At 41.6% G+C, this 27,701-nt stretch overlaps 1 protein-coding gene across 1 annotated transcript in view; it reads left to right on the top strand.

Annotated features, from left to right (window-relative positions):
* Nucleotides 1-27,701, top strand: part of Rapgef5 (Rap guanine nucleotide exchange factor 5) — a 222,048-nt gene that overhangs the window by 166,294 nt on the left and 28,053 nt on the right. The window contains 6 exon segments of the mRNA XM_035445921.1: nucleotides 11,888-11,966; nucleotides 16,944-17,088; nucleotides 18,411-18,508; nucleotides 21,315-21,345; nucleotides 22,241-22,319; nucleotides 24,495-24,644. Coding sequence (XP_035301812.1) covers nucleotides 11,888-11,966; nucleotides 16,944-17,088; nucleotides 18,411-18,508; nucleotides 21,315-21,345; nucleotides 22,241-22,319; nucleotides 24,495-24,644 — 582 coding nt within the window.

The raw sequence follows: 27,701 nt of genomic DNA on the forward strand, positions 1-27,701 counted from the left end.
GCCATCATCCAAATAGTGGCAGAACATAATTTTCTGAGAAGTTCCTTTTTCTACTCCAGGCCTGGCAGTCTTGCCTCTACTCAGCCTCTTGGCAAACCTCGGCTTTTAAGGGAGCACTACTCATTGTGAACAGGAACATACAAGTTAAAGTAGTGTATCTAGATGGGTGTTTGGGCCTGAGCGCCCAGGCTAAAAGGGGACATAGCTTAGATCAATGACTGTGTGTGAGCCTCTGCTGACTGTGTGTGTGAGCCTCTGCTGTTTGTGTGTGAGCCTCTGCTGACCCTGTGTGTGAGCCTCTGCTGACCCTGTGTGTGAGCCTCTGCTGTGTGTGTGTGAGCCTCTGCTGTTTATGTGTGTGAGCCTCTGCTGTGTGACTATGTGTAAGCTTCTGCTGACTGTGTGTGTGAGCCTCTGCTGTGTGTATGTGAGCCTCTGCTCTGTGTGTGTGTGTGTGTGTGTGTGTACCTCTGCTGTGTGTGACTGTGTGAGCTTCTGCTGTGTGTGTGAGCCTCTGCTGTCTGTGTCTGTGTGTGAGCCTCTGCTGTGTGTATGTGAGCCTCTGCTCTGTGCGTGTGTGTGTGTGTGTGTGTGTGTGTGTGTGTGTGTGTGTGTGTACCTCTGCTGTGTGTGACTGTGTGAGCTTCTGCTGACTGTGTGTGTGTGTGTGTGTGTGTGTGTGTGTGTGTGTGTACCTCTGCTGTGTGTGACTGTGTGAGCTTCTGCTGACTGTGTGTGTGAGCCTCTGCTGTCTATGTGTGTGAGACTCTGCTGTGTGTGACTGTGTGAGCTTCTGCTGACTGTGTGTATGAGCCTCTGCTGAGTGTATGTGAGCCTCTGCTCTGTGCGTGTGTGTGTGTGTGTGTGCGTGTGCGTGTGTGCGCGCGCGCGCACGCCTCTACAGTCCTCCCCATGTCCCATCAACAAGCTCTATGCCTATAATGAAGAAAGGACACTTGGTGCATCAGGCCAAGGTAGTTTTCTCCTGCATTTTTTTCTGGTCTTTCTTGATATCTCATGCTGTGCTGTTGTATGGCAAGCATCTAGTTCTTAAAACCATTGTGTGGTTTTACTAAGGGAAAATATAAGCACAGGCAAATGACTCAGCAACAGAAGGTATAGGAAGAATGTCCAAGTCCTGTCTCCAGCACAGAGAACAGACCAAAATCCTGATGATCATTTCATCCTAAATTGAGCTCTTTTCCTCATAGTGGTACGTGTTAACTATGAAACTGCTAATTCCTGGAATAATCCCAGAACACAGATTCTGTTGGTGTAGATTGGCATGGCATGTACACCTCGGAATTCTGACAGGGTACATACTATTTAAGAGACTCTTTCGGGGGTGAGGGTGGGATCTGTTCTCATCAAACACATGGAGGAAGCGACTTCTCAAAACCCGAAATACTGAGGGCAATCAGAATAAATTCAGAACACCAACGGCTGCTGACATGTTCCCTTCTTACTTGACTGAGAAACCTAAGAACCAGACTACATGTACGATCTTGTCCTCAGGCCTCTGAGAACTTCCGGTGTAAATGCATTATTATTTGTGATTAGACACGGCTGCATGCTGTAACAAAACTCTAGGATGAGTTAAATGTAGTGTGAATCTTTCTCTTTCCTGTGTAAACAGTTGTGGAGAAATGGGTTCCCATGCTGCTCGGGCCACCCTTTCTTCCAGGGGTCCGTCCTGGTATACCCCCATAGAGCATTGATTTCACAGGCAGGAGGGATGCTAGCTTGTCTGCTACTGCAACCCCAAGGGAGAGGCCTGAGCACCCCTGTATACCACACATATATACCACAGCCTTGGTCTTGTTCCCACTGGCCAGAACATAGTCTCATGGCCACACACATCCCTCTGCAGGTGAAGCTGGAAATCACACTGCTTTATTTTGTTTTTAGTATCTGGAGAGCAAGGTGCCCAGGGGGAAAAGTTGATTCTTAAAGAAGGATAAAATGGCTTGTAATTTTATAAATGGAAGTGTGCGTGCGTGCGTGCGTGCGTGCGTGCGTGCGTGCGTGTGTGTGTCTGTGTGTGTCTGTGTGTGTGTGTGTGTGTGTGTGTGTGCATAGAGAGAAAAAGAGAGAAGTTTTTTCCTCCTCCTTCATCTCTCCCTCCTTCCCTCTCCTCTCCCTCCTTCCATCCTCCCCCCAGGAGGTGGTTTTTTTTTTTTTTCTTTTTTAAAACAGAGTCACCCTAGCCTTGTGCTTGACAATCTTCTTACTTCAGCATCTCAAGTGCTGGAATCCTGGGGTTCTGGCATCATCAGGGTATGCCACCACATACAGTTGTTAGCTGACACAGATGACTTGAGACCACAGTTACACATTTCTCTCCCTCTTTTTTTTTTTTAAGAAACACAAACATATTGTGATTTAAAGCATTTAAAAAACCCACCCATAGTCTAGAGTAGATTGGCCTTTTAGTCACCTCAGCAGTGAACATTTACACATAGCCCCATCCTCTTAGTCTGTGCTGCTCACTTAGCTGCTAAGTACCTTCTTTATGTCTAATATGGGCCATGGGATTCATATTTGAGAATTGTATGTCTTTCATTCCAATACAATTGTATTTTTCATTAATGAAATTAGACAGACAGAGATGGTGGCTCATGTCTTTAATCTCAGCACTCAGGAGGCAGAGGCAGGTAGATCTCTGTGAGTTTGAGGCCAGCCTGGTCTACAAAGCAAGTTCCAGGATAGTCAATACTGTTACACAGAGAAGCCCTGTCTCAAAGAAAAAAGAAAGGAAGGAAGGAAGGAGGAGAAAGACAGAAAGAAATTTCATTGTCAGTGGCTTGAATGTTAACAGTGGCACAAATAAAATTTATGAAAGTAGCTTTTAATACACAATTTTATTATCTTGTGACATTTTAGGAAAGGTATTGAGGTCTGTCCTCTGCATAGAGTTTTCAAACCCATGTAATGTCATACATGATGGGGGTGACAGGAGAAATTTTTCAATATTTGCTTTTAGTTGCTGTTTCCTAACAGGAGAAATTGTAAGACCTTTTGGATCTCCAGAGTTGTAAGACTGACTTTTGTATGCTAACAAGATGACTGTTAGCCAAAGTAACTTCAGGATGGAGGCTGTTGGCTAGAAAGACTAAGACCTCACTGGACCAATAGGGTTTTAGTCCCACCACCTTCAAGCATGAAGCTAGAAATTAATTGCCAGTGTCCCATAATTTATCTAGTCATGCCTATATGATGACACCTCCCTAGAGCCCTGGGTCACAGGATGTGGGGAGCTTCCCGCTTGTTGAACACATCCATGTGCTGAGAAGGTGGGGGCCTTTTGCACAGGGATACTGCTTTGAGACCTGGTTCTGTTTAATCCTTCATTCAGAAGGCCGTTCATCCCCCATCTGTTGTACCAGCTTCTGTAAAGAACCAGGAAGTAGATCGCCAAGTTGAACCAGTGGAACAAATGATCAAATATGAAGAGGTATTTTGAAGGGTGGTAAGGAAGGGATCCCATTTTATAGCTAGCTAGTAGAAGTACAGGAAGCAACTTGGGACTTGTGATTAGTGTCTGAAAAAAAGAGCACACTTGCAGGACTGAGCTCTTAACCCGTACTGACTATGAGCATTGAAGTAAGGGTGCCTAGCTGGTTTACCAAGAGGAGAAAAGACTATTTTATTCTTCAGAGTGAAGAATTATTGTGTGTGTATATGAAAAGCATGTATGCCATGGTGTGTGGTAGATTTCAAACTTTGGAAAGAGGCTGGTCATGAAGATTCTTCTTGGTGCATTAGAGGTGAAAACATCACACCAGGCAGGGCCTGAGTTGATTCAACTATTAGACTGATTATTAGTTGCTTGAAATAGCCATGTTTCTCGCTTCTAATTTAAATATCATGTTTAAATTAAGTTTTTCTTTGTTTCCTGAAGCTGTAGCATGTTTCCTTGACAGGCACTTAGAAACACAGCTTGTGTCTTTGTGTGATGTTAATCATGGGAGCCAGCAGTATTTCAGTGAGGTCAATGACGTTAGACCTAGTGACTCTTGGAACCCGGATGCTAATTTTTATCTGTAGTCCCTGGCAAATCGGTATGAAAGGTCTTTCACCCGTGACAGTTTTCACAACCTGATCTATGCTGTTAAGTGAAATGTTGTTGCATTGATCATGAAGATATTTCCCCCCCTGGCTCATTTGTAAGACAACTGCTGTCTCTAATCAATGAGCCCTACAACTGGATCACAATCTTTGGGGAGAAGCAGCATGGTACAAACTGCGCAGCAGCTTATGAAAGTAGCCTTCCTTCTCTCTAGTCTGCTGGAGCTGAGCAAGGAGCATCTCTCCAAGGACCCCAGCCCAGCCCCAGCCACACAGCCTACCCAGGGGCCTTGAGTGTACTGCTAATGATACATCTCTAACATTTAACACCCAGAAGCTGCATTTCCGCCCGCTATGGTTTTTAGTATAACTGTCTCCCAATTCTCTGTTTCTCTCTTCTTCTCTTTTCCTACCATCGCCCCCATAAGAAAATCTATCCTGCTGGACCCTAGACCACAGCTTGTGTTTTCCGTGGGCGTGTGGGAGAATTCAGACCAGCCTCAGGCTTCCTTGTATATGGCTCCTATTACCATAACCTGTGTTGTGATCTTTGATAAGTTTGCCCAATAGCTTTAGTCAGATTACCCTAGGGAATCAAAATGCCACCGTTTGTAGAGGGAAACTCAGCTCCCTCCCCTCACTGTTGCCTCTCCACCAGGACAGTCCTGATGTGGCTGGATCAATCCCTCAGAAACTACCTTGCCACTGCTTGCCTCCAAAGTCTCCGTTTATTCCCCTTTCCCTGTGGGCGGAGCCCCAGGATCCCTAACCAACTCTCAGAGGCCCACCAGGAATCATCTCTGACCTACTTTTCTGGGCTTACTTTGAATTAGACCATAACTGGCTTTCTGTGACGATTCACTACTATGCTGTAGACACTGTCTTACAAACAAACCCCCATGTCCTCAGAGTGCTATATATATAGACAGCCCAGCCTGGCCTCAACAATGACATCCATCCTCCTGTTTTTACGTCCTGGGATCACAGGCATGCACCACCACAATGGAGCCCCTATGCCTTCATGACATTTTTCTGAGCCTCCTGGACTGTTTGGAAAGCACACACATGAGCCAGATACTGAAAACGGCTAATTGGTCTGGAGCAGCAGCCACATGGAGGGCTCTTACCCCACTTGTCACTGGGTACCCCATGCACATTCTTCCATTGTGTGCCAGTCTAGAGAAGGAAGGTGTGTGTGTGTGTTGGGGGTAGCTCTGTGTGCTTTGCTCTGGCGTGCCCCTTTTAGAAACACTCCTAAAGGTGGTGTGTGGATTTGACATACCTAAGAACAAAAGAGCAATTCTATTCAAGTAATCCCCTCCCAGAGGAAAGAAAGATGGGATTCCTTAACCGTTTTACAACTTAAAAAAATAAAAAGGTACCCGGTTATTTGAAAACCATACTCAAGCCCTGTCTGTAGTTAAGTCTCTGTCTTTTAAAGGGGTGGGTTTTAACGTTTGCGATATAAACATCATTAAGTAAGAGTTTGTGTGTGTAATACATACCTAAAATCAAAATTTGGGGGAAATTATAAAAGTGTGTAGGGATTGAATACTTTTTTTGGGGGGGCAGCTTCGAGACAGGGTTTCTCTGTCGCTTTGGAGGCTGTCCTGTAGACCAGGCTGATCTCCAACTCACAGAGTTCTGCTTGCTTCTGCCTCCCGAGTGCTGGGATTAAAGGCTGCGCCACCACCACCCGGTTTAGAAATTGAATAAATTTTAAAGCTGCTAAAAGCTGTATTTGAAATCACCTGCATCCTTTTCAGAAATGTTTATAAACACTAGAAGAGTCCCTGGATGTAATAGCATAGCACCCATGCTTCAAACTCAGAACCTGATGATTTTTTTGTAACTTATGCTTAATCAAATTATAACATGTATGTTGGCAGTACCTCTAAAATAATAATAATGATAATGATAATAATGATAATGATAACATTCCAGGACCAGAAAGAAACAGGGTCTTGCAAATGCAAAGCTTTTCTTGGCCCCTGGAAATCAAGGGTCAAGTAGAATGTCTTTCAGAGGGATGCTTTTGATTCCACTGTTCCTGAAGTAGAAACACAGGTGGAGCAGAAGTGCTCACAGAACCCCCAGAAAGGTGAGCCAGTCAGAACATTGGGTATCCCCGTTACCGTTCCTGAGTGAGGCTGCCGCCGCTGCTGGCATTTGCTGTCATGAGCCTTCAGTTGGCTTGCTTGGCACTCTACGGATGAGTGCTCTTGTTATTGCAGTACATTCTGCTTCTACCTTCACCTTCTGTAATTGCCCCTAAGGAGCCCTGGACTCCTGACAATAGTGTTTGGGGTGGTTCTGGTTTTTTGTTTGTTTGTTTGTTTGTTTTTGTTTGTTTTTTTTTTTTGTTTTTTCCACACACAAAAGGAAAGCTTACCCCTTTGGGTAATACTTAGATCCATTCTATAAACTCAGTTATATTTACAGGACAATCCCATGAAAAGGCTCTTACCAAACCAACTCTTGTTCCACCCTGATGTGACTATGAGAGACTCAAAAGAGATTTCTGTTGCCAAAGTAAACTGGCTACAGTAAACCTGAAAATGAGGGACTATTCTCATTTATGCATAGAAGAAAATATATTCGTGTCAAATGGACTCAAACTAGACAATTGATTTCATATGCCTTTTAGTTTTAATTGAACATTTTTTCATACAATATGTTTTGATTATGTTTTTCTTCTCCCAGTTCCTCCACAACTCCCTACCCACCCAACTTTATGTTCTTTTTCTCTCTCTCAAAAAAAACAAAACAAAACACACATACACACACACACACACACACACACACACACACACACACAAACAAGCAAAAGACCAGTAAGAGACAAAAATTGCCCCTCCAAGTACAATGAAACAAAGAGTTCACAAAGAGTACCAGTTTGTTTTGTGTTGGTCGCCTACTCCCAGGCATAGGGCCTACCCTGAAGTTTGGATTCTATGCCCAGCAAGACTCCATTGGAGAGTCTTCCCTTTGCCATCTGGTATCAGTTGCAAATAGCTTCTTGTTTAGTGATGGAACCCCCTTTCTCAGAGCTGTGAGACCCTGTTTGGCTGGAACCTTTCCATGCTCTGGGCATTTATACGTGTGTCAGTCCTGTTGTGTCCTAAAGACACTGTTTCCTTGGAGTCATGAAGGCAGGGTTAAGTCATCCATTACCCTGGCTCTTACAGTTTTTCTGCAACTTCTTCCATATCTCGCAGAGCCTTGCAGAGAAGGGTTTGATGAAAATGTCTGGTTTAGGAATGAGTGCTCTAAAGTTTCTCAGTCCCTCTGTGCACATTGTCTAGTTGTAAGTCATCATCGTGTTAATTTCTGTCTACTGCAAGAAGTTTCTCTGATGAGGGTTGAACGAGTCACTGACCTATGGGTAGAGCAGTATGTCATTAGGTGTCACTTTAATCGCCACATTTATTCCTTTAACAGAATAATAGTAGTAGTTTCTAGCCTAGGCCCAGGTTCTTGGCCACCTTATCAGTGTCAGGTGTGGGGTTCTTTTGTTTGTTTGTCTGTTTCATTTGAGGGTGGGTAGTTTTTGTTGATGTTGTTTAGTTTTTTTTGAGACAGGATCCCACTATATAGTCTTAACTTTCCTGGAACTCCCTCTATAGACCAGTCTGGCCTCAAACTCATAGACATCTGCCTGTATCTGCCTCCTAAGTACCCAGCTATACCTTAATTTTTTAAAATAGTAGCAGGTGATAGGAAAAACTCTATGTTATATCGGTAAACCTAATCATAGATCTGATTTTTAGAGCCTTCTCTGCCAAGGCTGTAGATCTGAACTGCATATTTATTAAGTTATGTAGTACTTAAAACCAGACTTCTTTTTGCTTCCAGGGTTAATGATTATTTGCATATAACTTTTATGCTATGAAAGGAAAGTTGAAAAATTAGCTGAGTGTGATAGTGAATGTCTATAGCTCCTAGTACTCAGGAGGAAGTGTGCAGTAGGAGATCAGGGGCTCCGAGTTTTCTCTTGAGTTTGAGGCCAGCCTGGGCCATGGGAGATCCTGTCTCAAAATACTAACAACTGCAAAGTTCAAAAAGCTACCTTAACAGTACTCTTTTTGGGGGGGAACTGGAGATACAGTGTGTATTTAACTTATAGTCCCCAGCACCCTACCCTCATAAAAGCATAATTTGTTCTGGTAGAGGGCAGCGAACATTTCCAAAGATTGGTAATGAGATAAGAACTTAGGGTCATATTTAGTGACTCAAATTCTAAAGAACAGTTCTCTTGGTATATTAATACCTGGGAATTCATAGTGTTAGAAATCAAAATGAACAAATCTCTTGATCAGAATGTGAGTGTATAGATTTGTTTGACTGAAAGATGCCTTTATGAATACAAAAGTGCCTTTCTGCCACACTCTTAAATTACTATTAATTAAGCACTAGGTGACATAATAGATAATTACTGTGCTTTAATACAGATACTGGTGGATGTGCTAGTTTTTCTAAACAGCTATTGTTAGCTAATAGTCTTTGGGGAATCATTTATATAGCCATTGTGGTTTGGAAAAAAAAAAAAAAAGGTCTAAATACCAGTGGGACAGACGTTTTTTTGAAGCACAGATAGCATAAAATGAAATGCACTTTTATTTGAAGTGCACCGTTTTGATTTTGCTTTTTGTTCATATCTCTCAATTATATTCTTAATCTTTGCAGCAGAGGAAAAGAAAGGAAAGCTTGTTATGTGGGGGATATTTGTCAGAGCAATACCGTAGTTTAAAAAGAAATTCTGCAATTGGGAGTATTGGTGAATCTGATCTATTTACTGGGATTTTTAACCGTTCTGTTCATTAGAATTTTAACTGGAGATGTTTTCATATGGCCTCATTGTTTTTATTTTAATTAATATTTCTATGACAGATAATTAGGCAAAGGCTGTTGAATATTAAATATGGTCGTAGCTTAGGGGGAAATAAGCATTTCTGGGTCAAAGCTTTTCACAAAATATTGTGATATGTGAGCTGATTAATTGAATTGAATGCCAAGTGGGTTGCCACCATCCAACCAGACTCTCACAGTTACCCAGTTCATTACCTGAGGGTTGTTTAGCATGGAATGGCGGCTTATGTCCAAGTTAATGGTGTTCTTTTTAGTCTTAGCTACTAATGGAGAAAATTCTTGATTAGAAAATAGTTCCTACCTCATTGGATCCAGCTGAGAGTAAGAATATCTCCATCTGTCTGTCTCATCAAGCATTCTAAGTGCCATGAAAAAGTGTGGAGTTCCTGATATGGTCACCTGGTCCTTTCTGAGCATCAGTGGCTCCTACCTGTGAGGGTTACTGAAGACCTCAGAGCAGGCTACTCCATTGTCCTAGTTCTCAGACGCATTCCAAATTACCATAGGTATTTCAGACATCATGTATGTGGTTGATTTTAATTTCAAATATTTAAAAAATTGTAATAGACGTCATTGCATATACCCAAATCTTTCTTTGTAATTACTGATCTTTAAAAACAGGCTGTTAGGTTAAGTGGTTTGGGGATTTTATAAAGAGAGACTGTGGGACTCATAGGTCTTCTGTAAGTACAGGCTGTGTATTGTCTGATGAGACACACACTGTCTTTTTATGCTAAGCTTAACTTTCACCCAACAAAGCCTGTGAACACCTGTTTAGAGCGCGCGCGCACGCGCGCGCGCACACACACACACACACACACACACACACACACACACACACACACACGAAGAGATCAATCCGCAGTCCGTAAGGCTAAGGTTTCTTTATTCAGATAAACACCAGCCAAGCACAAGCCAAAAGGTCAGAGAGCCGGGCTATCCCCATGTCCGCCGTCCCTTGTCCCTTTAGAATCCTCCCTGTGTCACCTTTAGACCTCCCCTGACCACTCCCTTATGGGCGTGTCCCGGCACACCTGTCCGGGCTACTAGGAGGTGGGGCTACAGTGTCTCCCTACACACACACACACACACACACACACACACACACACACAAATCAGAATTACCTTACCATTCTGTAACCAAGTCAAACCTAGAAACAGCTCTGTGACTGATAAAGGACTTTAGGTGTCATCTTATTTGAACGGAACAGGATTTGATTAATAGGTAACAGCCTTACTATTTACATTGATCATTTTTTGAGAGCAGAGGGTAACTAGTTGTGTGTAACTATATTCTGGAATTTTTGTTGTTGTTCAGTTCAGAGCTCTGCTAGTAGGCACTTAGTTATACCTAGACATTTATTAAAGTGTAGATCTTGGACTCAGACTGTCCTAACAAAATACCACATACCGAGTAGTTTGTAAACAAACTGTAAAGCCACTTTATTTCTCACAGTGCTGAAGGGTGGCAAGCTCAAGATCAAGGAACTGCCTGAGTCAGTGTCTGGTGAGGGCTCGATCCTGGTTCAGAGCTTGTCTCACTGTGCTCACATGGTAGATACAGGAACAGACACACGAGACCCCTAAAAGATCACTAACCTCATTCATAAAGGATACACCCACACACACACACACACACACACACACAGACTCCACACCATCCTACTTACCTGTCAAATGTTCCAACTTCTAATTCTAGCATGTGAAGAAGTAGGTTTCAATTTATAAAGATGGAGGTGCTATCAGTCTCCATGCTGTAATAGCACACCATTTCATTGCCTTCATAGTTTACTACTGCTTCATGCAACTAAAAATGCTCTGTTCACAATGTAAAAGGTAAGGGAATTAAATCATGCTCTACAATGAATGATAAAGAGACCAGGCAGACAGACTTTTGTGAAGCTGTTTTGTATTTTACACACGATCTCTGCTGCTTTGGAAATTGTGTTGGGGGCCAGAGTTTGCCTGTTTTGCAGCCCCATATCACATGCCGACTTTTCCAAAAATGCCCAAGTAGGGTGGGGGACACAGAAATTAGAGGAGCAAAATGAACTAAGTGCAATGATCAGCTTGTTTTAAAATGTCACACTGAAACCTCTTATTTTGTACTTTAACTAAAAATATGAAATTATAAATGGAATTAGGAACAAGCATTTTTTTTAAGGCTAGAATTTTAGGCTCCTGATTTTTATTGGAGTTGGGTCAGTCTCTCTTCACCATAGTAAGAAAATCTTGTATCACTTTCCCAACTTTTCTCTCTGTGTGGTATTGATGCAAACTTAAGGCCTCACTAGTACTAGGCAAGCACTTTATTCTCTGTAGCTTTGGAGGCTGTCCTGGAACTCACTCTGTAGACCAGGCTGGCCTTGAACTCACAGAGATCCGCCTGCCTCTGCCTGCCGAGTGCTGGGATTAAAGATGTGCACCACCACCACCCGGTCTCAACTTCTTAAAGATGAGTTTGAAAGAAGAGGTGAATGAATGAATGGCCTTGGGTTTTCTTATCCTTATTCTTGCCCTAAATGGAAACCAATGGCCTTGTAAAGTCTCACTATCAGAACTTGAAGGCTTTTTTTTCCCATATATATATATATATATATATATATATATATATATATATATATATCTCAAAAGGCTTGGGAACTTCATTTTTGAAAAACACATTAGTTATGCATTGGTTTTCCATAAGCAACTCTACTCTCAGATATAAGTGATCTCTTAATAAATGGAATAATAATGGCATATTGGGAAAATTTGTCAGAAGAAAAATACTTGAATGTTTGAGGCATCGGCGTAAAGAATTTTTCAAAGCTTATCTTTAGTAAAAAGTGCATTTGTTGGTAGAATTTCACTCCAGTCCCCATCAGTCATTGTGTTCTTGCAGTGGACTCTATTCGGTACCTTTCTGTCCTTTCTTTGCTCACATTGTGTTTCTTTTCTCCCTTTGCAGATACGCTCCTCGATGACTTCCTTCTCACATATACCGTGTTCATGACAACGGATGACCTGTGCCAGGCTCTGTTAAGGCAATATCCTTCATTAACTTCAGGATGCTCTGCAGGCTTCCTCCGGGCAGACGTCCTGCATTACGAATTAACTGCCTTTCTTAATTTACTCAACCCGAGGTGAAGTGTGGACGTGTTAAATATTAATGTAATGATATCCAAGGTGAAGATGAAATGAGACAGGATAGACAGGGGTAGCGAGAGGGAAATGCAGGGCTGCTGTCTTCACAGTCTACGCTGTAGGCAAAGTGTACTGTTTAAATCATGTTTACTTTACATCTGCTTCTCCTGGTTGCTTAGGGAGCTGGAAGTAAACTTGCCTTCCAGGTAAACCCAAGTGAACAGGTCAAGTGGATTGACAGTAACAAACAGTATTTTTATAGAGATTCAGCCATTTAGAGTTAGACCCCTTGTGTAACCCCTGCCCGTGAGAGAGAGAGAGAGAGAGAGAGAGAGAGAGAGAGAGAGAGAGAGAGTGTGTGTGTGTGTGTGTGTGTGTGTGTGTGTGTGTGTGTGTGTGTGTGTGTGTGTGTGTGTGTAGTCCTATTCCTGGGAAAACATCCCTGGACACCTGTGCTGTTCTCCCTTACTCTCATCCCTGAACACCACTGTTACCTTTTTGGAGTGTTTTCACTTACTCCATACTTTCATCAATTACCAGATGGGATGAGAAGGTTAATTAATCCACAGCTAAAAAGGCCTTGTACTTGTGCTCAGTAGCCAGAGAGACACTGCATTAAGGGCCATAAGCCCATATAAACTGAGGAGAATTCTCCACCAGTGCTACTTGCCTCAACTGTGCTTAGAGAAGATGCCTCAAAAGCAATTAAGTATTTAATAAATTAATTTAGTTAGCTAATTTTATTGCTAATAGTAATAAAATTAATTATAGCCCTTAAGCATTTAATAAAAAAAATCTTTATGGCTTCTATTAAATCAAACTAGAGGTTATATTTCAATCTATACAAAATGTTTGGGGAATGCATTAGAAGCCAAAGATTTTATTAGAATCTAATGGTAATGGCCATTTAAGATTCTTTTCCTGTTAGATAATTTGCTATAAGTCTCCCAGCTATACTGCATTTTTCCCACCAAAAAGAATAGTTTAAAAGTCCATAAAGTGAAAATAAAACATCTCTTAAAAAAAAAAATAATACAACTAAGCCCGCTCAACAGAGCAAGTTCCAGGACAGCCAGGGCTACACGGAGAAACTCTGTCTTGAAACAAACAAAAAAAGAACAAAAAAAAGTTGACCAATCCAGACTTGGTGTCGCGTAGCTGTAACCCAGCATTCAGAAGGCTGAGTCAGGGGATCACTGGGTGTCGCCAAGGCAGGCATGGCTCAGAGATAGCTCAGTAGAGCTTGAGAGTGAACACCGTCTCAAACAAAACAGTAGATGTTGCCCAGTGAAAGTCATTCATGTTTGACCTCTGATCTCACCTCCAGGCACACATGTGTAGACCTGCTCACATACACAAACACATGTCCACACACAAAACCAAAAGCACTTACATATTGATGTAGATAGGTATGAACTAGAAATGACATATGCTTATGTATGAACTGTTTTTCAGCTTTACCGAATCCTCTGACTAAGCAAAACTGTAGGTACTTTTGAAAGTTTCTAAGATCTGACTCATAAAACCGATCTTGAAACGTTTGATTTTTGGATCTGAAAAATTTCAACAATATGCAGATTTTTCTCATGATTTTCAAGTGGGGTACTGTTTTTTTTAAATACAAAACAACAATAAGTTTTTAAATATCTCCTTCAGATGTATTTTGAAAAAAAAATCTGTGAGTTCATTTCACCTACATTTTAATGCTTAACTACTCTAAAGCAATCACTGCCCATTAACTATAAGAATTGTGTCCTGTAGCAAATTTTATACTTTCAAATTGTTGTTTTCAGCTATGACCCTAATATTATTTTTATTCCCACTTAATAATTTAATGCCCCTGTGGATGTTTCCAAAGAATGTCTGATGGTCTCCTTGGGTACTAGTGTTTCTCAGTTTTTAACTAGGACATTTTATACGAAATTTTAGTTAATTCTTGCAACCTTTTCATTATTAAAAGTCCACAGAATGGAAATCAGTTTAATCCACAGGTCTCTTTGCACGACTGCTTTTGTTTCTTGCTTTTGTTTTGATCTGTGAAATCACAATTGAAACTGTGACGTCTGCATCGAATAACAGCAATTTTGCTCCTGTCTTCACAAAGATGCCTGTCCTGTTCCAGTACTAAAGAATGTTCCCAGTCATTTTTGTTTGTTTGTTTTCCCATGATTTTTAAGCGCTATTTATAGGTTGCAACCATTTCACAGTGCTTGGATACTTTATATGGATATTTTTATGGTAATAGGATTGAATGGCTTTTTGGATCATAGTAAAGCACATAACAATTAAGGTCATAGCCAGGGCCAGCTAATATTCTGTGCATTACAAAGAACCTGCAGCTCACCCATGCCCTTCCCCCAATACAACATTTATAAATCAGTGTAATTAAGCCTGGGCAAAACACAAAAGAACCTGTTCTCTACTACAGTGAAGCAGAAGAACAGATACAAATTTAACCAGTTAGTATTCTAAAAGAGACATGGAGCATGAGGTTAAGAAAATAGGTATTAATAACTATAAATTGGGAATAATAGTTGAACACTGCCAGTTATGAAGTTGCTTTCTTCTGCTGATGTGTGGCTGCGGGGCTTAAATGTGTGACATGTGGTTGAGAAGCCCAATCTTCACTAAGAGAGGTGGGAATTGTCGGTGTTTCTCAAACGGAACACGAGTTAATAAAAGACCCAGAGACAGACAGATAATTAATTGGGGTTCAAGCTGAAGATGAGGGAAACAAAGCAGCTGGCCACTGGCTCCCAACTCTAGCTCAGGCTGAAAAGACTGATCCACGCACGAGGTCTTCCCCAAGTCTCAAACTGCTGCCTCTCCTCAGTGTGGCTGGAGACCCCGAATGCCTTTACTGACTACTGAAGATACTTTTATATCCCTCTAGTGCTGGGATTAAAGGCGGGTGATCTGTTACTCTTTTAGACCGATTCAATCTTCTATATCCCTGGTGGCCTTGAACTCAAAGAGATTTGTCTATCTCTTAATCCTGAGTCCTAGGATTAAAGGTGTGTGCCACCACCTCTTAGCTTCTGGCTGCTGGAATTAAAGGTGTATACCACCACTGCCTGATCTCTATAGCTTGAGGCTGACTGCGCAGGCACAAATACACGGGACTAGGCTCAAATATAGGTTAAATATAGTTTATTTCGGGGAGAGGTCACTTACACAAGAAGCAGATGGTCGCCACAGGTTCGAACTTTAAGGATCATCACAGGCTGCTCCCTGTGACCCGACCAGATGCAAGAGAGAGCCATGGGCACGGGTGTGGTCAGTGCTACAGATGCTGGCGGAGTGGATAGTTCACTACAGCTGACTTTGCTTTTCAGAATCCTCAGTCAAGCTTTAATAAGTCATAAATATATATTACTACATTCCTCCTTGCTAGCCATCATTGAAAAATAACACATGGGCAAACAGACATACCATAGAGTTAACCTTTATATAGTTGCTTTTCAAGAGAAAAAACTGAAAGAAATTGTCACTTTAACAGGCACTTTTTTGTGTGTGCATGTGTGGTTGATTTTGTTCACAAGTAGACTTTGAAAGTGGCCACAGTGTTTTCTTGCAAGTTAGGAAGAGAGTGGCTGAGTCATGTTTTAACATATTTACAAAGTCTGATGAATAGCTCCTTTCTATTTTTGCAGCTGTTCGTCGGCATTAACAGATTTGCAGTCTTGAACAACCATCTCCCCATGCTTTCTGGGTCTAGCTTTTCCACACAATCATGACAGTCAGGGGCCGGGAATGGTGGTACAGTGTGCACCTGTAATCCCAGCTCTTGGGAGGTGGAGACCACAGGATGAAAAGTTAAAGCCAGCTGTGCTACAGGAGACTTTGTACTGAAGAGAGAGAGAGAGAGAGAGAGAGAGAGAGAGAGAGAGAGAAGAGAGAGAGAGAGGGAGGGAGGGAGGGAGGGAGGGAGGGAGGGAGGGAGGGAGGGAGGGAGTTATTTTAATAATTAGCTAATACATGGCCATTATGTGTAAATTAGGAAATGATAATTAGAAAATGGTTCAGATATTCTCAAATCTCAATATATTGAAAAGTCACTGTTAGTCATTGTCTTTCTAGGTAGTTAAAATAGTCATATAAGCTTTATTACAATAGTCATGGAAGCAATATTAACCCAAGTAGAAAATGCTGCTGTTTCTTGTTTTTATGCTTATTAATATCTGTGAATATTCATTTCAGTATATGTACCAACCCCATGTTTATGGCCTCAGAGTCATTTATTTAACTGACCTCTTCCCTGTTATGTTTTAGATTTACATTAATGAAGGTGAAAATCAGAAGCCCTTTTTACCGGTGTCCTTGACATTCATCTGGTGCTTTGATCGGGTAGATTCTTAGGATCGGGCATTTGAATCAGACTGTAAATTGTGCTCCAGACAGCTGTGCTCATCTGGAACAACTTTAGAAGCAACTGGTTTTATAAAATATGAATTTCTGAAGATCAAAGATTGCCCGGCTTCCTTCTGATGTGCCTCATTGAAATAGTATTCACCTGTGTAGTGAGGCGGCATCTGCTTTGGAAGCTGCCCTTGAAATCAGTGAGCCACCTCAGTGAGCCACCTCCTTTGAACTGACATTAATCCCATGCTGCCCTGGGACTTTGTCAGCCGCTGCAGTGTGAGGTCCGGCCCCACTGGCCTCCTGCTGGGGGATGCTTCCGTTTGTTTCTGGGTTTGCTTTCATGCCTTTCACAGAACACCTTCTGCCCTTCTGCTCTTGGTCCTATTCTTTCACCTTTATGCAGTTCTAAACTCTTTGGAAAATATGCTTTAGCCTATTTTGTAAAAGAAACTAGACCAAATGGGACTTTTCACAGTTTGTATTTCAACGCAACAGTGTTCTTTCTTAACCATTGGCACCTATTCTGCTAAGAAGTATCAAGGGGAAGAAGAAAACTCAGATGTCCCTTGTCGGAAGCGGAAGGTCTTACACCTGGTTTCACAGTGGATTGCTCTGTACAAAGACTGGCTACATGAAGATGAACATTCAAAAATGTTTCTGAAGGTATTCCAGTGCTTTCGGGTATTTTGATGCCAAGTGATTGATTTTATTTTCAGCTACATGCTTCAAAAAAAAGTCTCATTTTTAGTCATTCAATTTTTGGTATGTCAAATTCAGTGAAGGTATAGATTCATTCTGACTTCCAAGACCAGGCATTCTCTAAGTAAGAACTTATTTTAAAAATTGTAAATATATTCTGAAAAATTAAGTATGAAAATTTTTATATATACTAGTTTATTAAATCATGAGAACTTTTATTGCAAATTAAATAGATAAGGTAAACCAAAATATGCTTTAAGACTTAATGTTAGATTTATGATAATGTTAAAACTAATAACACCTATATAGACAAACAATACTTATATAAACATCTAAAAATCATCTTAATCATGGATATATTGCATCATGATATGAATTCTAAATACATGCTGTATTTAAGGATTATATCTGAGAATATATATATGACAGTAAACTTTGAAATAGTAATAATCTGAAAGGCACTAACCCACATAAACCAATTTGTCTAGATATGAATAGTTTACAATGTGTATTTGCCACAGACAGTCCTCTGGAATAGAGAGTTTGACTTGTTTGACCACTGTATTGAATGTGCAAATCAGCACAAAGAAAGGGCAAGAGTGGGCTTTTAGCAAGACATCTGCTTTAAAACAAATACCTGAACTGATCCTGCCTATCATAAAGGAAATGACATACCTAGCCGTCCCTCTGCTGTAATTCGGGTTATTTTTCAAACCCACAGTTCATTTTAATTAATACGTTTTCCTCCCAGGTAGTCATGCAGGAGTTCTGTTTTGAAATCTTAAACTACTCCTGGAAATCTCTAGTAGCCAACTAAGAGATCTGTTTCCAGAATCCCCAACAGACATCCTTTAAAAGCAGCCTGAGAGCAGTGCCCGGTGGTTGAGTGGCTAAGATGAAACTCCTACCTAGTCCTGAACTCCAACTTACTTCCTGGAACAAGATAACCATTACCTGAACCTTTTTTTTTTTTTTTTTCCGGGCGTTGAGACTAGGTTTCTCTGTGGCTTTGGAGGCTGTCCTGGAACTAGCTCTTGTAGACCAGGCTGGTCAGAGAGATACTCCTGCCTCTGCCTCTTGAGTGCTGGGATTAAAGGCGTGAGCCACCACTGCCCGGCTGCCAGAGCCTTTTTATTGGTGGTGGTGCCAGGACCGAACTAGGGCTTTACACATACGAAATGTGAGCTACCATGAGCTATATTGATGGCCCTATCTTCATCTTAACTCTTATAGAATAGACACTAAATCGTTGCCGTTGCCATTTCTTATCTCCATCCTCTCTGCAGACCATATACAGGAATGTACTGGATGACGTCTATGAATACCCAATTCTTGAGAAAGAATTGAAAGAATTTCAGAAGATACTTGGAATGCATCGGCGTCAGTGAGTATTTAGCTTTCCTCATAGCAGATAGTGAATGCAATAGCCAATGTAAGAATTTAGGCTGTCATGTACATAAAGTGAATTTTTTTTTAACATCTTAGCCCTGGATTTATCTAGATTACTTAGCATGTGTAATAGTAAATTGTGTGTTTTTATTTTTTATAAATAAAAATAAAAGAACACTAGTTCATACTCATTGACTTTTTTTTTTTTTAAGTTTTCTATGATAAAAGCAAACTGGACCATGACAACTGAGTACATAAAGACAGTGAATTATTCCTTACTTTTAAGTCACATATTTAGCTTATCATTTGGGGACTCAGGGTCATCTCTTTGGAACAGGGCAGAAAAGAGTTATAAATAGGTCCCAGTGAGTCACGGAGCATTTCATAGGCTCAATGTTACGAGATCCCCAACGTTTCCTTATCTGTTTAGCAAGACTGGAGAAAGCCCATTTCTCAAGTAACTGTTGGCATGCTCAAGTGTCCCATAAGTAGCACTCATAAATCTTTCAGACTGGCAGCACCTGGCTCTGCCGGGTTTTAACTGCTTCCCTATTAATTTTGGTCAATGAAAACACTGAATCGTTATTCAGTTCCAAGGTACAGTCTTTGCCAAGTTTATCCAATTTGTAGTGTGGTTCCTTATTTTTAGTAGCATGAAGCAAGTATGCCATCAAGTTGGAGATGCCTTTAAGACTTTAACAACAGGCTGGAGAGATGGCTCAGAGGTTAAGAGCACTCTTGCTCTTATAAAGGTCCAGAGTTCAATTCCCAGCAATTGCATGGTGGCTCACAACCATCTATAATGAGATCCAGCACCCTCTTCTGGCATGTAGGCAGAATGTATACATAATAAATAAATAAATTTAAAAAAAATACCCTTCAACAGTAGTGTATAAGTTCAAGTCTCTGAGATAACTAGTTAACTAGTTTGAGATTTAAACTAGATAACTAGTTTGAGATTAAAAAATAAAGACTTGCAACAGTGTGTAACTTCAGGTCTCTGAGATAACTAGTTTAAGATGTAAAGCCTGACTTAGCTATAATAAAAGGGCCCCCATTACAAATAAAAAGGGTGTGTGTGTGTGTGTGTGTGTGTGTGTGTGTGTGTGTGTGTGTTAATCTTAAGGAGCAAATAGATCGTGTGTAAGCCTTGTGCTCAGGAATTGGGTGCAAGGTAGGACAACGTTTTTAGAAATGAATGCTGTAGCTACGGTGATCACAGTCTGTATCATATGAATATGTGAATAGGTTAATGTTGATGTGAAATTATAATTAGCAAATGAAACAAAAAAGGAATGAAAGACAAACTTTATGACTAAATAATCCCTCCTTTGGTTGTGACTCTGTATTGCTACAGTTGGGAAACCTCAGTGCCTGGTTTAGTGCACTCACATACATTAACCCTATCATTGAAGTCTAGGGCATCCCATTAAAATTTTACATTGTAACGGGAAATAGTAAGCTGAAATGAGAAAAATTGCATTAAGATGTGTTTGGGCTGGAGGTGTGGGTCATTTCCCGAAACACGAGCATACAGAGAAGGAGGCGGGATGTAAGACTATGGGATGTCTTTAGACTTTAAAAGGAGATTGGGCCCCAAAGTTGTACTCGTCACATTTTTCAAGATGGACAGAGAATGAGTCACTTCCTGAGCATACAGTGGGTACCTGCCATTGATATCAACACCTGGTGGTGTTGGCAAACCGCCCAGTGCAGCTTTCCTAGGAGTGGAGATAGCCTTCAGAAGCACTTAAAGATGGGGTCAGTGACCCGAGAGGCACTGGTCACACTGCAAAATGTCCCTAATTCTGCTTCACAGAGCCATCCAGAGATGAGGCTAAACTCCCTAGAGACCTAGAAGATGGTTTCACCCCAAGTGTATCCCTGTATGACAAAGTGTTTCTTGTTAATGCATTTTACTATTCAAACATGATGGGAAGGAAAGAATAGTGGGGAGATTGATGAACAGTATGTTTTTATCTTTATTTTATTTTTGAGATGGGGTCTCACTCTGTGGCTCAAGCTGTCCTGAAACTTGCTATGTAGTCCAGGCAGACCACTGTCTTGCCTCTGCTCAGCCTCCTGGGTGTTGGGATTATAGACATGTACGACTATACCAGCATTGTTTTGTCCTGGTTTTGTTTTGTTTTTAATTTTAGTAACATTTATTTATTTGTTTGTTTGTTTGGGTGTGTGGTTATGCCATGGTGTTGTAGTTTGATTCTCTGTTGCTGTGTTATAACACTGACAACAAGAGCGAAACAATTTAGGAGGAGTGTCTCATTATCCATCATCAAGGGAAGAAATCAAGACAGGAACTAAAGTAGAAACCTGGAGGGATGCTGCTGACTGGCTTGTTCCCAGTGGCTTGCTCAGTTTTCTTTCTTCTACAACTCAAGACTACTGGCCCCTGGCTGGCATCACCATAGCGAGTTGGGCCTTCCTATATCAAGCATTGATAATGATGACGATGACGATACCCCACCAAAATGCCCCCAGGCCAGGGTGAGGAAGGCAAATCCTCATTTGCAGCTCCTGGTTCCCAAGTGTCACGCCAACAAAACAAAACAAACAAACAAACAAAAAGAACCCAACCCACAGTATACACCGAGTATACATGGGAGTCAGGGGACAGCATTCAGAGTAGACCTCTCATTCCACTGTATAGATCTTGGGGGTGGATCTCCAATCATCAGGCTTGGCAGTTAGCACCTCAGTGGGTCTGTTTGATCTCCTTTAAACATTGAAAGTCTCTGTGGTGTTCCTGAAAGTGAATCTTCTTCTCACCTTTCTCTTTGCAGCACTGTTGACGAATACTCACCCCAGAGGAAGGTTGGTAAATGCTTTTGTATCTGTAGCACAGAGGGGAGGGGATCTGGCTTAGAGAGCTTGCCTTGCCTGACTTGGCATTTCCTTGTAATTAAAGTGAATACAGCCTCACATCTACCAGGGAAAGACAGGGATACAGCCAGTCTACATTGTTTTTCCTGCCTTGCTGTGCCTCTGGCCCTAATTGTGTAGGACCCTTGACTTTCTGACGATGGGCATATTGTGTGATGCATTTTTAAAGTCTCAGAACATCCCTGCGATGACCAAACTGATACAAGTTTGAATTTTAAACTGCTCATATCCCTCCCTCCAAATCCAAATAAGAATCTTAATTGGAGGGTTTTCCTTACTCTGAGAGTAAGAAAGCCTTCTGAAAAGATTTCACATTTTCAACATGTCAGAAAGATGGTAGCAAGTGTGTGATGTTTCCACTGAACTCGATGAGAGGGGTTGCAGGATAGGACATTGGTCAATGTCTGGCAGAAGATGGGTAACCGTAGTAACCAGTGGCAGGAGTGTGAAATGACCTGGCAGAGTTGTTCTGTGCAAACTGGAAAAGGCGGAAGCTGAGGTTGCTTTAACTGTGTCTCAGAGCTCGTTCTGAGATAAAGTGTCTTCCTGAAGAATTGTGGGTGTTTCTAGGGTGTCCTCTGTACCAAGGGGCGTTTTGCCTGCTACTGGCCTTGGCCAACCTCTCCTTTCTAAGGCTCAGAATCTTCCCCTATCCACATTTGTTAAAGATGAAGCAACTCCATCTTTATTTTTCTAAGATTGGATGGGTGGATTTTATATTTTTTAAAAAAATTGGCTAGCTCTTTTGGGACATGTTGTAAACAGCTGTGACTTTCCAAAGGGTAGGGGTATATTCATTCATTGTTCTCTTTCTCCCTTTCCACAGAATAAAGCCCTTTTCCACCAATTCAGTCTTAAGGAGAACTGGCTACAGCATAGAGGAACTGTGGCTGAGACAGAGGAAAGTGAGTAGGCGTATACAGGCGGGCCACCCTTCTCCTACAAGGACACTTGTTGCCTGCAACTGCCATTTCTACCACCATTCCTCTTTGGCAAGAACGTTAATATCAAATATCATGGCTCTCCTTTCTTGGTTTTTCATGTTTTGTTAGGGTAATGCAGTGTTCTTTCAAAGACTAGGATATTCTTAATTTGAGAAGCAAGGACATGGATGTATGCACAGAACCCTCTAGCATCCTATGGAACACGCGGAAAACTCAGTTTTTTCTTCCCTGGACCTTCCTTCTGGCTCTGGCTACCCATGGCCCATGGTCCAGAAGGGACACCAAAGCCAGTGTGCAGGGACTTAGCAGATTCAGTCCCTGAGATTTAGAAGAGAAAACCTTCAGAGAATAATGAGAAGGCGGGGAGAAATTGGTCTCACGCTAGTCAGTCTGTCACACACCCCAGAGTATACTCCGTCTGTGCTTCTTCCCTGATGGGGCTCATGAAGTAGAGGCATTCACCAAGTACAAGGGGAAAAATGCCCTTGTTAGGAACCTAAAAGTGCTAGTGTGTTTTCTATGAGGAAATGTGGTGGCAGAGGTTCCCTGTTTGGGTAGAGTTGAGTTAATGGCGGATAGAGAGACAGGGAACTGAAATACCTGTGCTATTGTGACCTTGAGTAGCTTTCTACTCATCTAAAATTCAAGTTTAACTATTTGTTTGACTTTTCTAACAGTTCCAAAATAGAATGTCTTAATGACAAGACCAAAAAAAAAAAAAAAATCTATGCTGTGGTATTGTGTCTGATGCCTCTGTCAGAAAGGTTTCTGTTGTATTTCGTTAGCTGTCATCTACCCCAAATGCAATTTACCTTACCTCCTAATTCGTTAATTGCTGACCTTCCCTGTCCATTTCTCTTATAATTTCATTGTGGAGTTTGCTAAGCTGAGCTTCAGAGAGGCTCAGTGTGGCAAAGCCCCCGGGGCCTCTTCTTGTTCATTTGCAAGGATAAATTTGTCCTGTGTGCAGTAGTTTATAGACTGGATCTTTACTCAAAATCTCCATTTTTCTATCGAAAGAGTAAAGGAGGAAACTCCTCTCCCCCCTTAAGTCTGCTGGCAAAATATAAAACAGTAGTTTGTTAAAGAGCTATTGATCTGATGGAACACCCAACCAAAGCAAAGACTGTCAAGTGCCCTGTGCAGGGAGTGTGTTCGTTTGAGGCCCTGTGGCAGCAGCTTACACTCTGGGCTTGCTGCCTTTGCATTTCTGGAAAATCATCCCTGAGTTTAATTTTGTGATACCATTTAAATGGCATATAAATTTTCCCTAAAAGCTGTAGCCCCCTGCTTACTTTTGAGAAACTATAGAGCAGAGTATCCAAGCATACCTGTGTCCTGTTTAGTCTAAAGAAGCCAGCATTTTCATGCTAAAGAAAGCTATTCTAAGAAGTAATGCATCAATGATATTCATTGCTACTAAAACTATCTCTGCTATGCAAATCATGAGGAAACTTTTCTCCCAAACCCATTCATCCTGACAGTGATAATACCCTACTAATCATTAATAACCCCGAAAACGATATAAAAAGATGTTTTCAAAGGATAGAAATATGACCTCCATTTAAAAACTCATCTGCACTTGGCTATGGGTCCGGGTTGGAGGTTTATTCTAAAATGACTAGGAAAGCTATACACACACACACACACACACACACACACACACACACACAAAGGCAAATGACAGACTTTCAGCTAAACTTCTGAGAATTTTAATAGCCAGTGTTTAGTTCTTGACTGGGCCACTGAGATTGTCATGAAATGGAGTGTAAAATAAAAATGTATGCATTAGACATTTTAACATGCTACTTTGGGAGATCCTAACAGCTCCCAAGGAAGGGGTTCAAAAGTACAGTCTGTGTAGCATGGTTTCCAGTGTCTTCTAGACAGTCTGTCACGAGCACATGCTGGTGTGACCCAGGGATCCCTTGCAGTACAGGAAGTCAACTGCTCCTCCATGGTCACTGAAAGCATTTGTGACAGGCTAGCCCCTCAAATCCTCATGTGGGCCCAAATGCATCTAGCTGCACACACTTTACTCTTAAGATGACAGCAATGTAGACACCTTGATTGGAAAAGTCTGTGACCTCAAGGTCACAATTCTCTGGTTAGGAATTGTTCCTTTGACTTCTACAGTTTTTTGCCATGTGTATATAACGGAGCACTCCTACGTCAGTGTGAAGGCAAAAGTTTCCAGTACAGCCCAGGAGATCCTGAAGGTTGTGGCTGAGAAACTGCAGCGTGCTGAAGAGGACCTGGCTCTGGTGGCCATCATGTTCTCTGGAGGTAAATTATTTTCTGTCTAATGGGGATGTCCTTCTGTATACATGTTTCTCTTGTTGACTGATGAATAAAACACTGTGGCCAATAGAGGCAGGGAGATAGGCAGGACTAGGAGATGAGAATTCTGGGAAAGGTAGGCAGGAGCCTGCCAGAGGGAGATGACGTGTAGCTGGCCAAAGGAGTAACAGGTCTGGGCATTCTCTGGTAAGCCAAGACCACATGGAAGTACAAAGATTAATAAAAATGGGTTAATATTTCAGATAGAGCTAGCCAATCAGAAGTCTTAGCCATTGGCCAACAGATTTATAATTAATATAGCGCCTGTGTGTTTATTTGGGGCTCAAGGGTAGTGGGACCTGGATAGGACAAAAAACTTTCATCAGCATCTGTTCTTGAATATTAATCTGTCACTGGATCTCTACTGGGAGGAAGGTGACATTTTGTCCAGTAGACATGCTACCTCTCCTGCCTCTGCCTGCAGCTGGATGACCACAGTAACAATATGAAGTGCCTACCAGGGGTGTTTCCATGACAACAGTGGGGATACTGAATTTCCTCCCTTGAATTGAGTAGGAAGACGTGCTAGTGTTTTGAAATGTATTAAAGAGCTGCTCTTTTTTTTTTTTTTTTGCATTTTTTTAGCGTTAGATAAGCCTTCCGTTTTCATGTTTAAATTAACTTCAGAAACTGTTAAAGGATTTAATTACTGTGCAGGGAGGCGGGGTGGCCTTGAACTAGTCATCTTGCAGACTGAGAATTTAATGTTTTGACTCCTCTATTGGAAGACAGGAAACTGTACAATAAGCCACAGCTCACAAGGTGGTGCACATGGTGAGCTGGGCCTTGAAAGGGCGAATGGCAGGCCAGCCTTGCAATAGCTTCTCCAGCTGGACCTCATTTGTCCTCCAAGGAAGCTTTATTGTCTATCTTGAATAAGATTGCACAGATTACAAGCTGACGTGGTTGATGTGTGCAGCCTGGTGTCACCGGAGCCTGTCAGATCACATTGTCACTGACCTCTTTCTGGGCTTCTAATCTTTATTTAATATCTTATTAACCCTGAGGAAAATCAGAAGAAGGTGACTGTTGAGAGTGCAAGTACCACATTAACCAGCAGGTGTTGGGGGCGAGGAAAGCAGTACAAGGCTATAGATGTTTACAAAGCAGAGTCAGAGATAGGTTGATAAACGGTAGTTTATTGGGGAAAAGCACTCATGCAAGGTAGCCAGTGACCAGGTTTGCACCTGAGCAGGACAGACCCAGAAATGCTTCCTAGTCAGCTCACCTCTGTCCTTCTTAAACCCTTGTAACATAACTGTGACCACACCCAATCGGGCATGGTCAGTGGTACCTGTAACCAGGGTTTCTCCCCACACACGGCATTCCTGTTTACCCTCAGTAACTGTCCTATAGGTAGAGATGGACTCAGAATATATGTAAGGACAAGCATTATGTAACAGAGCCTTCCTCCTGCTACCTTCTTGCTCACAGGCTAGTCAAATAGTCTAGCAAGTCAATCAACTACACACGAAAATAAATAGATACATAGATAGATAGATAGATAGATAGATAGATAGATAGATAGATAGATAGATAGACAAATCAATGAAGCCAAAACCATTCCCTGTAAGCCTAATAGAGTCCTTCCTTTCTTCGTGGAACTCTCATTGTGTAACGTAACAAAACACCATCCTGGGTTGAGGGTGTAGCCCATTGGTTAGAACACAGGTCTTACATGTATGAGGCTCTGGATTGAGTCCTCAGAAAAACCTATAATCATAAATTGTCTATGAGAAATAAAAGCAAAAATTTGCAAAGCATGCAAACCCTATGAACTTTAGTAAGGAAATGGTTTCGGGAGGAGCTTGTCAGTTAGGAAATAAAGGCAAGAGCTAGAGAAATGGCTGAGCAGTTAAGAGCATTTGCTTCTCTTGTGTAGGACCTAAGTTCAGTTCCTAGCTGACAACCATCCAAAACACCAGGTCTAGGGATTCTGACAACCTTCTGACAATTCTTCTGGCCTCCTTGGGCATTTCATGCAGATGAACATTCATACACATAAAGTTAAATAAACAAACAAACAAAAGCTTAAAGTGGAGAAAAGAAACAGAGATATTTCATTAAGACAGGAAAATCCCTCCCAAGGATGAGAATGAGCTGGAGGAACGTGTCCTCAAAGGCTTAGAGTTAATAACATATTTCAGGTTAGGTATATTAAATGCATCATATTTTCTTTTCCTTTTTGTAATTTAAATTAGAAACAAGCTTGTTTTACATGTCAATACCAGTTCCCTCTCCCTCCCCTCCTCTCCTGCCCCCCACCGGCCCCCTATCAAACACGGTGGCCAATAGAGGCAGGGAGATGAGGGGGGTGTCTGGTTCAGTCCTATGCTGGTTTCCCAACTATCAGTCTGGGGACCAAGAGCTTTCCCTTGTTCAGGTCAGCTGTTTCTGTGGGTTTCTGCAGCCTGGTCTTGACTCCTTTGCTCATCCCTCCTCCCTCTCTGCAACTGGATTCTGGGAGCTCAGTTCAGTGTTGCTGTGGGTATCTGCTTCTGCTTCCATCAGCTACTGGATGAAGGCTCTAGGATGGCATATAAGGTAGTCATCAATCTCATTATCAGGGGAGGGCATTTAAGGTAGCCTCTCCACTCTAGCTTAGATTGTTAGTAGGTGTCATCCTTGTAGATCTCTGGACATTTCCCTAATGCCAGATTTCTCTTTAAACCTATTATCCACAGGTTTGGCAATGTGACATCACGTCCCATTCATTGAGTGGGTTTTGTTGGTTGGCTGGTTGGTTGGTCAGTTGGTTGGTCAGTTTTCTAGACTAGGGGTGGTATGGTAGTCTATAAAGAAGTTCTCTGCCTGCATCCTAATGCCCTTTTTAACATAATGTTTAAATTGGGGTGAGGGGAACAGGACTTAATATAGTCATTGCTCTAGCTACAGACTATCTTTCAAATTACATATTAAAACTTCTGCAGAGAGAGAACTGACACCATGACCTGGTTTTCATTTCATTTTTTTTTTTACTTGTTTGAGAAAAGTTTAAGGAAT

Source organism: Cricetulus griseus, chromosome 5 (assembly GCF_003668045.3).
Source record: "Cricetulus griseus strain 17A/GY chromosome 5, alternate assembly CriGri-PICRH-1.0, whole genome shotgun sequence".
NCBI classification, from domain to species: domain Eukaryota; kingdom Metazoa; phylum Chordata; class Mammalia; order Rodentia; family Cricetidae; genus Cricetulus; species Cricetulus griseus.